At 32.3% G+C, this 14,644-nt stretch overlaps 3 protein-coding genes across 5 annotated transcripts in view; 2 read left to right on the top strand and 1 right to left on the bottom strand.

Moving 5' to 3' along the window:
• LOC123706707 (anillin) overlaps nt 1-1,730 on the bottom strand; it is a 50,346-nt gene extending 48,616 nt beyond the window's left edge. For all 3 annotated transcript variants that reach the window (XM_045656069.1, XM_045656070.1, XM_045656071.1), the window contains exons 1-2: nt 1,536-1,730; nt 969-1,446 (exon numbers count right to left, since the gene is read on the bottom strand). In XM_045656069.1, the coding sequence (XP_045512025.1) occupies nt 969-1,446; nt 1,536-1,553 (496 nt within the window). In that variant the 5' untranslated portion in view covers nt 1,554-1,730. The remainder of the gene's footprint in view (nt 1-968; nt 1,447-1,535) is intronic.
• A 756-nt stretch (nt 1,731-2,486) lies between these two features.
• LOC123707662 (WAP, Kazal, immunoglobulin, Kunitz and NTR domain-containing protein) lies at nt 2,487-9,911 on the top strand. The gene is made up of 4 exons (XM_045657922.1): nt 2,487-2,615; nt 6,781-6,843; nt 7,494-7,661; nt 9,800-9,911. The coding sequence occupies exons 1-4, from the start codon at nt 2,612-2,614 to the stop codon at nt 9,898-9,900; spliced, it is 336 nt and encodes a 111-aa protein (XP_045513878.1). The 5' UTR covers nt 2,487-2,611; the 3' UTR covers nt 9,901-9,911.
• Nucleotides 9,912-11,298: 1,387 nt separating this feature from the next.
• LOC123707825 (protein tyrosine phosphatase domain-containing protein 1-like) overlaps nt 11,299-14,644 on the top strand; it is a 32,851-nt gene continuing 29,505 nt past the window's right edge. Inside the window, exon 1 of the mRNA XM_045658180.1 lies at nt 11,299-11,420. Within this exon, the coding sequence (XP_045514136.1) occupies nt 11,299-11,420 (122 nt within the window). The remainder of the gene's footprint in view (nt 11,421-14,644) is intronic.

Raw genomic sequence — 14,644 nt, 5'->3', positions numbered from 1 at the left:
AGCCGGGGAGCAAAAAAATACATTTGGATTTGACACAGATATCTGAAGGCACTCCTGTCGAGGAGAAGCTGATTTGGCCACCACTTGACTGATTAAGTGTTATAGTGTTCAAGATTAAGAGGGGCAAGGGCCACTTACACCTACACACTATATGATGAAAAATTAGTATCTACTAAAACAAAAATTTAATGTGACTTTCTAATGTGGAGAAATTATAAAAAAAGTCCTGCCTGTTTGTCATCTATAACATAAAAAATAATCTTTAACTATTTTAAAGAATATTCATAAAACCTTTACCTTTATATCTCACAAAAATGTAAATTATAGATATTAATACAATTAAAGTTAATATATAAACATTTACAAATTGCTGAAGTTCTACTATAAGCTTGGCTAAAATTGATTTAATTAGAATAAACATTTGTATAAATTTAGCAGAATTACGAAAACACATAATAATTTTGAGTCTTTAAGATAACTGAAGTGTTGTATTCTTTCTAAGGCTTTAGTGAAATGTAATAGTAACAATCACACACACAAAACTTTACAAGTAACTTACCAACTGGTTAAAAACACAGGAAATTCACTTTAAACTGTTGTATTTGAAGTCGATCCCATGAGAACATTAGTTAATTTTGTTTACAAATAATTTGTCAAGCACTATCAGTGGTTAATGAGTAATAATTACAGGAAACATTTACATAGTGTAAGTTAATGAACTTAGAATGTGTAGTTTACAATAATAAGCCAAGCTTATACCTTTTTAATGACAAGACCATAACATAAATCAAATGTACTAAGGACTAATACAAATGATGGTACAATGGAAATCAATAATAAGGATTGTAACTACGAAACTAACATATTTTTAAATCAACAAAATAAGAGTAGATTGTATGATGAAGTTTCCTTGAAAAGGTTTCCACTACTTTTTATAGGTTCACAGTTTTATTTATTCCTTTGCTTACCTTCAATTTCTGTAATTTGTACATTACTGCCCCTTTCTAACGAAGAGTCATATACAATGCTTATAGGAGCATCCCTTTCCTCCACTTGGACTTCAATTTGAATGTCATTTCTGTGTGAAATATTAATTTCAACAGAAACATCGGAGTTTCTTCTAGTCAAACTGCCACGGTTTGGACTTTTGAACTCCTTCTTCGTCACTATAACATCGTTTTTAACCTTCTGGGCTGATGAGGCTTTTCGATCCGATTTCTCTATCACCCTCTTTATTACTGGCGTATTACAGTTAACAGTTTCCTTGATTGAGCGTTTGGGTGATGTGATTGACTCTCTGGCGGGCTTAGAAGGTGATTTTACTGGAGAAGAGTTAGTTTTGAGTAGATTTTCGGCTAACGGCTTTCTCTTTGGTACGGATTGACCAGAATTAGCAAGCTTTTGATCAATTTTCTCTTGTCTGGCACGCGCTCGTTCTAACATACGCTGTAATTCGTTATAAAGAATAAATTCAGTTACTTTAAATTAAAACAAAGTTCAAGGATGCATAACGTCTTATAAAAGCCGAATCCTACCTGAGTGAAGGGATCCATCGCAACACTAACAATTGTTTGTACAAAAATGTTACACAAGACAAGACACTAACATATCTAGACACAAATTTTCAACTTATTCTTCATAGGTTTAATCTTTTTTTTGTAAAATTGAGAATAATTCTTAAATTACGCCCGTTACAATCAGTTTCCGATTAGACACAACAACAAACTGAATTTTTTGAATTTAACTCTCATATCATTGGACAGAGGGCGTGTCAAAAATAAAACGGCGTCAATATTTTTCTAGCTTTATAAGTATTACTTCTATACTCTATGGAAAACTTTCTTTAACGATATAATGTAGTCTAGATGGCGCTGAAATAAAAAAATATATACTAGCATCAAAGACAATTGAGGTAACATGAAACGGATATAATAATTGTTGATGTCTGCGTTACAAATTTAATAATGTGGATTAAGTTGACCTGTATCTTATATTCCACAATAAATTCAATAAACACATTTCTTTTTATTTTATCAGTTAACAAGTAATATAATTCTTTACTGGAATAATTTCCAAAATTCACGCCATACTTACTATTCTTAGTTCATATAAAATAATTTAGGTTTGTTATGCTTTTACCGCAATATATAAGGGTTAAGATCGTTATTGAATCACGCTCACCCCGAATGTTAATTATCACTCCAACCACTTCGGAATTTAATGATTAATATTTTATGTTGATTGACTGTATTTTATGAGATCAATCTTATCTTACCTCAAATCTCAAAACTGAAACAACTTTATTACGCTACTCTTTTTAGATTAAAGAATTAAGATTAATGAAATAAACTTCAAATTAATAAAAAGCTTTATTGATTAATGTACGTTAAACGTAAGTTTTGAATGTATTCAGTGATTTTTTTTCTCTCCCTGGCTTACACTGAATATGTTTAGACTCTTAGAAAATACGATTGCGATTGTAGTAGTGGCACTATACACATATTAATATCATGTACACACGAACTTCACAGCTATAATACCAGTTTCCATATACCTGTTGCGTTAGTAATCAAACAACATTCATACGTAGTACCAGTGAATTTGCCAAACAATGGGTGAGCAATTATTATAGTCCCGGTTCTTAAACGCTAAGCTAGGCTTCCATTCCCTAGGATATACTTAAAATATATTAAAATGCTTTTTAAATATATATGATTATTAAAAACGTATATATTATTATTATTTATTTTTATTTACAAACTGGAAACTATAAACAAAGGGAAAATAAATGGCATAACGGTATAAAACAATCATAGGTACATATTCACTCGTCACTGTCTAAATATCAAAATTATAATTAATTAAAAAGTTTAAAATGTTTTCGATTAACGGTTAACTTCTTTTTTCTAAATTCTAAATTTTCTAAAACTAGATATAAGTTTTAGCCTGAAGAAAATTTATTCGGTGTTTATTCGATTAACTTACGTAAAATTAGTAAATTACAAAGAATACTTCAAAAAACTTTAAATATTAGTGTTTAAATTTAATTGGTAAGTAATAAGTTTGAATAATGATTATCAAACCTTTATAGTAAAACCGTTACAAATCTAGCAATCAATCAAGAAGTTTGAAGAATAAGCTGTCAATTATTTATAAATCACGATAATACTGCTAATTATATTTAAATATTTTAGTAGTCAAATACTATGCAAAATATAAATTATGGGTAAATATGTTATTCACATAATATTAGCAATTATCTAAACTAAACAAAGCGTGACTCGAGAAAGATCGATTTAAATCGAGACGATAGCAATAGTACTTATAATACTTGTAAAACCATAACATTTTTAGTTTTTTTTTCTATTACAATGTATTAATAATCTATTAGATTTAAAGTTTTCCTTAGATCTCATAAATGAGTATTTATTACAATAAAGAAGGAACTTATCGTATATTTAGGTTTACCGTCTATTTAAAATAATGAACGAAAAGGCAACATTTTGAATACAGAGAACAAGGTTATTAACGAACGAGAAATTTGTTGCCGTAATATCCTTTGACCTCGTTCAAAGATGTGTAATGCAATGCATATCGACATAAATAAAAAGGAATCGCAAAAAGATTTCTTTTTCCAGTAATTTTCTCAAAAACTCTGCGAAAGTAAAATATAGAAAAAAAATAGTTTTAGGTTACTTAGTTTTTTTTTCTGGATGCGAGAACAAGTTCTTATGGTAGCAAAGGCTAAAAAGTTAGCCTTTCTTTAGAAAATGTCTCAAGGTCAGCTGGTTAAAAATAAAATGAAGAATATTTATGGTCATAGAGTATTTTTAACATAATATCGTACTTACTATTAGTATCCAAGTAATTGTTGTTTACATATAGGTACCAATTTTGTATTTATTATAGTTATACAATGTTTAGGGACAAAATAAACAAATTATATTTAATATTCCGAGATTACTTTCCAAATGACATGAATAAAACTCGGCTTACGCCCACAATTAGACCTTGAATCAAATTTAAGTACTACCTAATCCAATTGAATGATTTACAAATCCGCTATTATCCTGATTAGGCTGGAGCATAAAGCAATTGCTAGTGGTGCTCTATAATTTCCTCTTTTTAATGTTCTGTTTCCCCCAGGCCCTTGGAATCGTTCATGACCAATACTTTTATCCATATTTTGTTGTTAAACTAATGATTTGAGAAAGTATTCTAATTGGGTTATGAATAGTACAATTTAAAATTTAGGAAAACTGTCAACAATTAAGGGAGCGTTCAAGTATTACGTCACGCAATTTTTGGACATTCTTGAACCCCCCCCCCCCCCTGATACGTACCGTAACATTTTCTGTATCCAATAGTAAAACGTCGTGACCACCCAGTGACTCTTTATACTTAAAAGTTACTATTATGTGATGTAAAGTACTGGAAAGTTGAATATAATATTAAAATAACCCCCGCATCGTAACGTTAGAAAAGAAAAAAGTCGTAACAATACTTAAAAGCCTCCTAAGGTAAATAGGTAGAAAGTTGGTTCTAGTATGTATTTTTAAGTGAATCATAATCCTTTTCGGATTCTTATGAAATTTAGTCAACGTAAATCTATGTGATAAAATAAAAAGATTAAAAAAATCAATAAATCAATGGCGCCATAACCTTCTTGGGTCTGGGCCTCTGTTTCATTATCATTTGCTAATCTAATAGGCAAGTAGGTGATCATCCTTCTGTGCCTGAGGCACGCAATCGACTTTTTGGGTCTAAGGCAAGCCAGTTTCGTCACGATGTTTTCCTTCACGACTTCACTTCAACTTCACGTTGGAGCGAATGTTAAATGCGCACATAGAAAGAAATTTCATTGGTGCACAGCCGGGGAACTAACCTACGACCTCAGGGATGAAAGTCACACGCTTGAGCCACTGGGCCAACACTACTCATAAATAATCAAAAATAAAAATATACCAATATAATAATCATTAAAATTAATAATGAATATCTAATATACGAAACAACGTAGGTATTAAGCTCCATTACCCGCAGTTGAGGCGTATAAAAGAGAGTAAGTACTTGAAAATAATCATTTTATGAATTTTTTTTTCAAGACAATATATGTCCTAGGCAAATAAGAAGTTCTAAGACCTTTCAACTGTTCCAAGTCATCTTTATAATTCAAGGATTATCAAATATAACAACGGTTGCATTAACTTGACGTTTAGAGAAATAATTGTTCATCGAATAGATTAACTTTTCTGATACTACAGCCGTTTAACCTCGTCACGATTTGCTTCGAGAATAATCTAGAAAAATGGCACGAGATTATTGCATTTCCCATACACACAATACCTGGTCAAGTGTCAACGATTGTTGTATATAATATTTTCCAACATCCAATTGCCTGATAGATCTCTTATATGTGAACTAAAATCGCCTGTTTCATAAAATTATTTATCGTTACACACGCAATAAATAACTAAATAAGCTTACTGAGTCTGTGATAATCCTAAGTGTCGTTGATTAGGAAACAATTTTCCACTGAACATTTAAAAACAATAATTTACTTGTAAACATATAAGGATATGTTAACCAAACAAAAGTGAATAAAAGAAGATTTTTTCTTTCAAATATTCGTCGTAATTGCTAATATATATATATATATATATACCCAAAGACGCTCAAAGCGTTCGTTTCGTGTTATTCGAACGTATTAATTAAATTTACTAAAATCGCAATGAAAGTTCACGCAGTTGTAACTCCAGAATGCTTTGTCAGGTTTAGTATCGAAATGATACGAGCTATTGGCAATTTTATATCACGTTGTTTAATGTTTATTATAAGGAAAGGGGGTTTTTAATTCTTCAAGACAACCAATTTAATACGGGATTTCACTTATTAATGTGTCATAATGTAATGTCGTTTTAAACAAGGAAAAACAATTCCTTATCGACATTGACCCCATTGACCTTATGAATAATGCCTTGTTCATCTTATGTATTGCAACTCATGTAGGTCTGAATTATATAGACAAGTTTTTATCTATATACCATTTTTTACTGTCATCTTGGTAGCTTTAATCACCATGTAGCATTATGAAACAGGATAAAAGTTTTGATTCATTTATTTTTTATTAATCATTCAAAGTTTTAATGGTTACCATTAAAACTTCGGAAGGTTTCTTTAGCTGATCAACGAGTTAATTTAAATCAGCAATAATAGTTGCAGGTAGCATTCAGCATCCCTCTTGCGTCCAGCTCTCATGGCGACAGCTGATGTATTGTTCACACAGCGTTGTCAATGTTTGTTCAGTGCATTGTGGGCTGAAAAGTTCGTAGGCCTATATAGAAAAATCTTTTTTTAATAGAATTTAATACGATTATTCAATAAAATTGTATTCGAAGGCGATGTTGCATGCAATGTTTCGATACCATTTTTATAGTACGATTTTCCTTGAGCCTCGAAGTAGGCAAGGATCTTTTGACATGAAAAAGTCGCTGGAGGCCAATTTCGATCTCTATTTCGAATATGTTATAATATGCTTATGTCTTAGCGCGAGTGAAAGCTAAACTTTTTATATCATAATTTGATGGCAACACAATCGATTATAAGAGCCCTTTGTACTGTAAATGTTAATAATTAAATTCACAAGTGAACCTATGTCGCAACCCTCGTCGGTATTAGTCGATAATGCATTCTTTAGTCTATGTCAAAACGGGTCTAAGTCATAAGTGAGTTCGGAAATCCGTTTATTACAGATTTACAAGTATTTTGTTTCCTTTTCAGGTTCCTTTGGAATTGTGACATTGCTTGCTGTGGTGTTCATTGCAGCGTACGTTGAAGCAGGCCGTAAGTTTTTTACATTATCAGAGAGTCGCGTTACAAGGACAATTGCAGTACGTAGTGAAACACAGTTTTTGTTGTAACTGTACAAAATTATCAATATTAATATTAAAACTTTGAATGGTGGCCCAGCCCAAGAATTAGTTTTGTTTATTGGACAAAGCTTTTTATTTTTTAATGTGTATAACTTCTTTGCCATTGGACTAACACCATTGTTTTATAGCGATACTAGTATTACGATATCTTAAATCTTCTGAAAAGGACACATGATTCACTGCACTACTATTGTTAACTAATGACAGGTTAACGGATCTTCTTTATTGTCCGTTGATTGTACTGAGATAAGTCCTATTAGTTAATTTTATTTTTATGTTATTCTTTAGATTGATTTCCTAATTTGTTGTTTGTTTCATGAATTTTTTTATTGGTTATGCATTCTTGTTAATTTAGGACAGGATTCGTATTAATATGTATTTACATATATTGCTTTAAAAACACATATTGATACAGGTATAGTAATATTCTCAATACTATTAAAGTGTAGTTCCCGCCAGCATAGTGTTGAGTTGAGTGTTTCACTACAGAAAGTATTTTAAAACTTAAATCAAAAATTAAACTGATAATGAAGTTAATGTTATATTAATTTGTATTTCCAGCTGCCGGCAACTGTCCATTGCCATCGAAGATCTACGGCTGCAGCCCCAAATGTCATGACAACTACGACTGCAGTCATGGCAAGGCATGTTGCCCGAACAGCTGCAATGCCAAGTCCTGTGTTGACTTAGCTGCACATGGCGGTGGAAATAATGACAAGTATTCACAATGTTAGTGAGTTTTTTAATTAAACCTACATTATCACTAAAACACCTGCATCATGAGCACACGCCACATACACACCATCACGTACTTTTACCACTCATTCTTGGTTTTTGTACTTCGTGTTGTTTAGGGGCTTCATTACCTTCTCAAGAATGGAAACTTGATACACTTGTGCTGATGGTTTGATACCTTCTTCATAAAAGTATGGTTCAATCACTCCTTCATAGCTAACACCCTACAAAACCATCATGATGTCGGATAGTGCCCACGTTGCACTCTGTCGTCTTATTGGGAAGCTTTCTTAGAGCTTTGAGCATAAATACGGTCATTTTTTTGTTAAAATGTTGCTCAATTGTAAAAAAAATCTTATCCGTAAACAAAAATTTTCTGTGACTTCTCTTTGCGTATCGCTTCAGTAGTTGTTTCGGTTTTACGACCCAATTCTTCTTTAAATTATCAGTTAAGAAATGACCAGTACGTCTCTTATAAGCTACATAATAATAATAATAAAATATGTTTATTCATTTAAGGTTCAATTTCATTACAATGTGTAAGATTTGGGAACCCTTTTAAGTAAAAAATATACCTGTGTCAGGGTTTCCAGCTCTTTCATAACAAACTTAGTTATACATTCCTTAAAATATTTAATTTATATATAATTTAGTTACATCTTCTATTAACTTTTTTTTTTCTTTTTTTGTTATTGATTTTTTACTGTTATCAACACACTGGAGTGCATAAGTGAGTGTGTGAGTGCAAATGTGTGAGTGAGTGAGTGAGTGAGTCAGTGAGTGAATGGATAAAGTCTGTACATACTAGGCCTCACAAGAAGCTCCAACTCTGCGTAGGGTATGTTCATGAGCCAGTCCTTTAGTCGTATTTTTAGATTGTAGACGGTAAGCGGGTAGATGTTAAGCAGCCTATTTAATTTATTATAGATGTAGTCTGCTTGCATATTGCGTCTCGCAAAGTCAGTCCTAACGGTCTGACCGACGACAACATCCCTATTTCTTTTTAAGAACAGCCTACTATCAAATGGTAGTGCTCTGTGTGATTTTAAAATTAGACTCAGGACATACAGCTTCCTAACGGAAAGTAATTGGCTGAGATGATAAAGCTCTTCCGATGGGAATCTGTATGGCCAGAACAGCATGACCTTTAATAGAGCCCTATGTCCCCGTTCCAATTCCAAATTTTTTGTTTTACTGGCCGTTCCCCATATGTTTATGCAATATGTCAGTACGGACTGAACAAGTGCTATGTAAATTCTTTTCAGTATTATATCCGATGTAATGTGTCGCAAAATTTTAAAAATATATGTTAGTTTCCTTAATCTACCAGTCATGGACTCTATATGGGGATACCATGATAGTCGCTCGTCTATATGAATGCCCAAATATTTGATAGAGCTAACTTTTGCTATTGGAAGACACGGACAGTTACTGTCTCTTTGCATATCGCAGTGATGTATTTTAATTTTAAAATCATTAGGTGGTTGAGTTTGATCAGAAATTCTGAAACATACATAGTTAGTTTTCTCGTTATTGAGATATGTCCTAAGTCATCTTTTAAAATACGCGACATGGTTCTAGGCGTTATCTTCATCTCCCGAGATAAAATATTCTGCTTGTTTATTTGGATTTCATCAAACTCTTTTCCTTACTGCTTTGACCACCTTTTTCGTACGAACCCTACATGGACGGCCAGATCTTTTTCTGTCACAAACTGAGGAAATCTCGTTGTACCTATTAATAGCCCGGTACACAAACATTTTACTAATACCAAGCGTATGGAGATTTTAAAATTGCATTTGGCTCCATACCTACGTATGCACAGCGATTAGGTTCTCCTTATAACCACACTATGGGCGCCAAATTGAGAAAACGTAATAAACAATTATATAAAAGTGACAAATTCTCAATTCAAATGTAATATTTTGTTAATTTTCAATTGTAACAGTATTTATAGCCAGACTAAGTACATATGTATATGTATAACAGGCATGAAAAGGGCACGAGGCTCACAAGTGCTTTGCCGGCCTTTTAAGAATTGTTACACTCTTTTGTTGAAGGATATAAATAATATTTCTTAAAACGTAATACGTAACTGTTAAAACATATCTAATTCTTGTTTTTATCTTCAGCTGGAGGCGCAGGAGTTTACTGCGCTAACCAAAAGTGTAGTCCCTTTGAGAAGTGCAAGTTGGATCCCGCTACTAAGAGAATGAAATGCATGCGAGCATAAACCAATTTTTACTAAAAAAATTGCATCATTCATACTCATAACTTTTAAAGCAACTAAAAGCAAAGCAAGCAAAAAAATATAACACTATTTTGACTGAAATAGACCCATTAGTTATGCGCCATAATTATTATATATAGGAAGAAAAAAGTGGTTGACAAAGGAACTGCATATGTCATATAAGCATGCAATGACTGGTATCATTCAGAAACGACTTGTTTCGTTTCTGTCCTTAGTTATGATAAATATTCGTTTGGGCTTCAGCATGTAACTTGACAAGATTTTTCGTCGTGTTCAAAATACTTTTAATGTAATAAAAAGCACCTGCGCATCTAGCTGATGCCAGCTGATTTGGCTGATTATTAGAGATTATTAGACCTTAAATTATTTTTTTAATATGTAAAATTTTATACTTTATTAAATAAATATATTATCATAAGTTTGTTTTATTCAAGGCCCCCTGTGTATTATAGACAGTAAAGTTAACACTAATGTAATCACAATGAACCCGATTATGTTTTGTTAAACAGCTACACATATTTTGATATATTTTGGTTAATGAAATCTAAGATAAAACATACCTAAATGCACAATTTAAAAGGCTTATATGATAATTTTATAGTTTTTATCTATTGGAATGTTTGTTCTATAAAAGTCGGTTACTTATTAAAATTCAAAATAAGAGAAAAATAACAATACAAACCTAAAAAAATAAGATTACTACATCGTAGATATTATGATACTATATTTCCAGGATGAGATTTTTGGCTTTGGCCCTAAACATGTTCGTCTTCATGCACGTATCAGAAATAAATCCTGCTAAAAAAAACAAAATCAGAAATGTCACTGTGCACGCACGCACGGCTTCCTTGTGAAGTCAATAATTCGCTGGCAACAACGATCAGTCACCCTTTTGCCGTAGCGTTGATTGCAGGCGCCAAAACTAAGAAAAAAAGCGCGCGTAAACTATTTTGACAATTGACATAATAACCGAAACAAAGACAAAAAATGTGATTTAGAACATATAACAAATTTATTTAAAAAGTCTGCGTAAACTGAGTAGTGATACTTACATAAGAAACATTTTTAAATGCGTATACAATAAATAAACCCCTTTATAATATATAGACTGCTATGCAACTCCAATTTTCTAATCACCCTATTACATAGCTAAGCGTTAATAATGAATTGACAATCGATCATTTATGCGTGTTTTCTTCGTGGAACTATTATGGTGTAATTATACAGGGCATTAGGACCATTAGGAAATCATATTTTAATATCTCCATTAATTTTGACAATCTAACAAAGATAAGCTTTCCAGCTGTTTATTAGGCAAAAAATAACTCAATTGTTAGTTATCTTAATACATCTATTTATCTTTACTCTATGAACGGAAGTATGGATTTAGCGGAAGAGGAAGAGAGACCGCTATGTTCCAGGTTTGGATGGGGACACATAGCTCGACTTTGCCGACGTAAAAAGCGAAGAGTTGATCCAGAAGGAGCTAATGTGAGGAATAGGTAAGGTTTATAAATTATATTAATGTATAAGTGGTCTATATCGACCCCTAGGGGTCTACGTCAGCGAAAAAATATTTGGGGGTCCATGAAATGAAAATGGGGATCCACGATAGTGGATCTCAACACATACACTGATAGTACCTATTTACATACATCATACTATCTTATAATATCAAAACGTATACAATATTTATAAAAGTACTAATGAAGTAAAAAAAGTATTGTATATGTTTATAAAATTGTGTAAGTAGTTGGATGTTGGTATTCGCTTTGTGGTCGCAATACATTTTGAACTTGTAAAAACCTGAGAGTCGCAGTCACAGAGCTTCGCTACCTTGCACTGACTTGTTCAAATCGTCACTCTATAAATACGAATGTGGGACATATACGTTTATTCGTTTCGTCTTGAAAAGGAAAAATTCAAAGTTTTATTTTGAGTAGTTTTAATTTAAATTCAATTAATAAATGTATAAATTAACATGTGTTTTTACTTTAGGTTTTTAACACTAAACTTCACTACAGTTAGAAATTTACAGGAAATGAATATCAGGAAAGTAGGGGGTCTACCCAACACGGAAAACATGGCAAGGGGTCTACGACACAAAAAAGTTTGGGGGAGTCTGATTTAAACAGTGTTGTTATATTGTTATAAAATAACTAAATGTATAATACAGTAATTTATCAAAGTAGACTGAAGAGCAAAAGCGTTTTAATATTGTTTCATTGTTAACATTGTGCACAAAATAATTTTCATATCGACATTCTCGTGTTTTTTTTTATAATAAAAAGCTTTGCAAAAATTCTGAAAAAATACACACATCACCCAAAGAAGTCAAAAATGAGAAAACATTAAAACAACGTAATAGTGCTTTACGACTTTGTTCCCTGGGGCAAGCGTCTTATATCTTATATTCTATTGAACTTAAGCCACAGGAAGGCTTCTAATTTGCTAAAACAATCATTATCAATGAAAATATATACATTCAAACACTATTCATAACACTATTATTCAACACCTTATTAAATTCTTTTTCGGCCAAAAATAAACAATGCACCAAGGAGTCTATATATATTTCAAGATTTTTAAATTTTAGTTCTTTTACTTGAAACTGGCATAAAGTAATATAAAAAAAATATATTAAAAAATTAGTTCTATAGTAGTACGTAATGGTATATTCAATTTACATTATATAATAAACAACGTTAACATTAAAATAGAAACATTACTATAAAAATAAAACAGGTGTTGTATAATTAAGTAGCCTGTATGTGTTATTAATTTAATTACTTATTACCACGGAAAGCTTGTCCTTGATATAAAACATTTATCCAACAAAGCTCACGCACTAGTGTTTAATTATTTAGATAATAATTATTGACACAGACATTATCTACCTTTATCAAGTTATTTGTAGTCTATGTCACTAATCGCTTCAGAAGTTTTTGAGATACGTACACATTTCTAAAGACATATGTTGTACTTAGGTAAAAAATAAATTCTATAGATTTTGAGCAGTGTTGGTTTACTGGCTTCAGTGTGTGACTCTCATCCCTGAGTTCGTAGGTCCGATCCTCGGAGATCCTATTTTTATGTTCGCATTTAACAATCGATCGAACGGTGAAGGAAACCGTCGTGAGGAAACCGGCTTGCCCTAAACCCAAAAAGTCGACAGCGTGTGTCAAGCACAAAAGGCTGATCATCTACTTTCCTATTAGACCAACAAATGACCATGAAACAGATCCAGAAAGAGGCCCAGACCTAAGAAGGTTGTAGCGCCATTGATTTTTATTTTTTATAGTTTTTGACAGTTTTTTTTGACGTTAGTTTAATTTTTAAATTACTTTTAATGTCGCTTTAAATGGTAAAATCTATGGTATTTAGACCGTTCCACGAACCTATATGCGATATTTGTAACATAATTTAAAATATTTTTATGTGTAATTCTAGTTTTCATGTAGACGACGTGATATTTATAATTTTATGAACAGCTCGTAAATAATTCACGCTACAATATAGGTCATGCTATTATTAGAAACACGAAAACCTCAAAATACAGTTAATAATTTTGGAGTTCCTTTGGTAAGATTCTGTAATCCGCTTTTTGAGGTAAAACTTTTTTAGGCCATGATACCCTCATTTTTTAACGTATGAAACGCAATTATAATAATATTAGCATCAAGATGTGCAGCGTTTTTGTCGAAGAATAGGGAGAGAGCTATTGAGACCGATTGAGAGAGAGAGAGTGAGAAAGTGGGAACGTTGCATGAAGCAAATAGCCATGGAGCGAGAGTAGAGAGCAAGCAAGTGAGAAAGATCGAGAGATAAAGTATGGGAGATCGAGAAAAAAACACGCTATTGGTTGATGTAATCGTTTAGTAGTTACATATTAGAACATTAGATGGCAATTCTGTCCCATAACGACTTGTGCAGTAAATAAAATAAACGCGGATTTTTTATTTGGTCCAGGTATGTAAAACAAGGCCTACCCAACACAACTTCACCATCCAGGGTTGCTTTGTGTATCCTACTTGTTAACCCCTCCTCATTCATCCGTTCTACGTGACCAAGCTACCTAAGCACTCTCTTTTGTATCCTCGTAATTACGTCCTCACCCACCCACTGATCATGTATGTCACCAATACTCACCCTATCAGCTATTTATTTTATATTAGTTAAAGCGTTTAGCTGAATCCACAAATTTGAAGATTTGATGGCCTTTTGAGACCTTTATATAAATAAATCAGTCACGCTTCAACCGTATTAGGTCCTCAGATTTCTGGATCTGTGTCATGATTATTTATCAATCGAATAGGCAAGTAGGTTATCAGCCTCCTGCGCCTGAAACCGTTGATTGTTTGTGTCTAAGACAAGACGGTTTCCTCACGATGTTTGCCGTTGGGGCGGATGTATAAAAAAGGCGAATGTAGAATTACAAGCGGGGTTCGAACATACGACAGCTCGAACAGTTGCACGCACAAGCCACTAGGCGAACACCTCAGCAGGCAAAGATTGAGCCTTTAAGCCAATTGTTACTTTAGGCCATCATTTTTCATTTCGTGTAAGTTAACTAATTCAAATGTTTCATTTGTTTATTTCAATAGTTCTCACGGTATATTTTTGAGCAAAGCCCACAGTTTAACTAACTTCCATTATTCAATACTAATCTATAAAAATGAAAATTTGTTTTTACATATAAAAAAAAATGTCTGCCAGTGCAAATATT

Source organism: Pieris brassicae, chromosome 3 (assembly GCF_905147105.1).
Source record: "Pieris brassicae chromosome 3, ilPieBrab1.1, whole genome shotgun sequence".
Lineage (NCBI taxonomy): Eukaryota > Metazoa > Arthropoda > Insecta > Lepidoptera > Pieridae > Pieris > Pieris brassicae.
The sequence above is the reverse complement of the archived record's forward strand: the minus strand, read 5'-3'. Positions and strand labels throughout refer to the sequence as shown.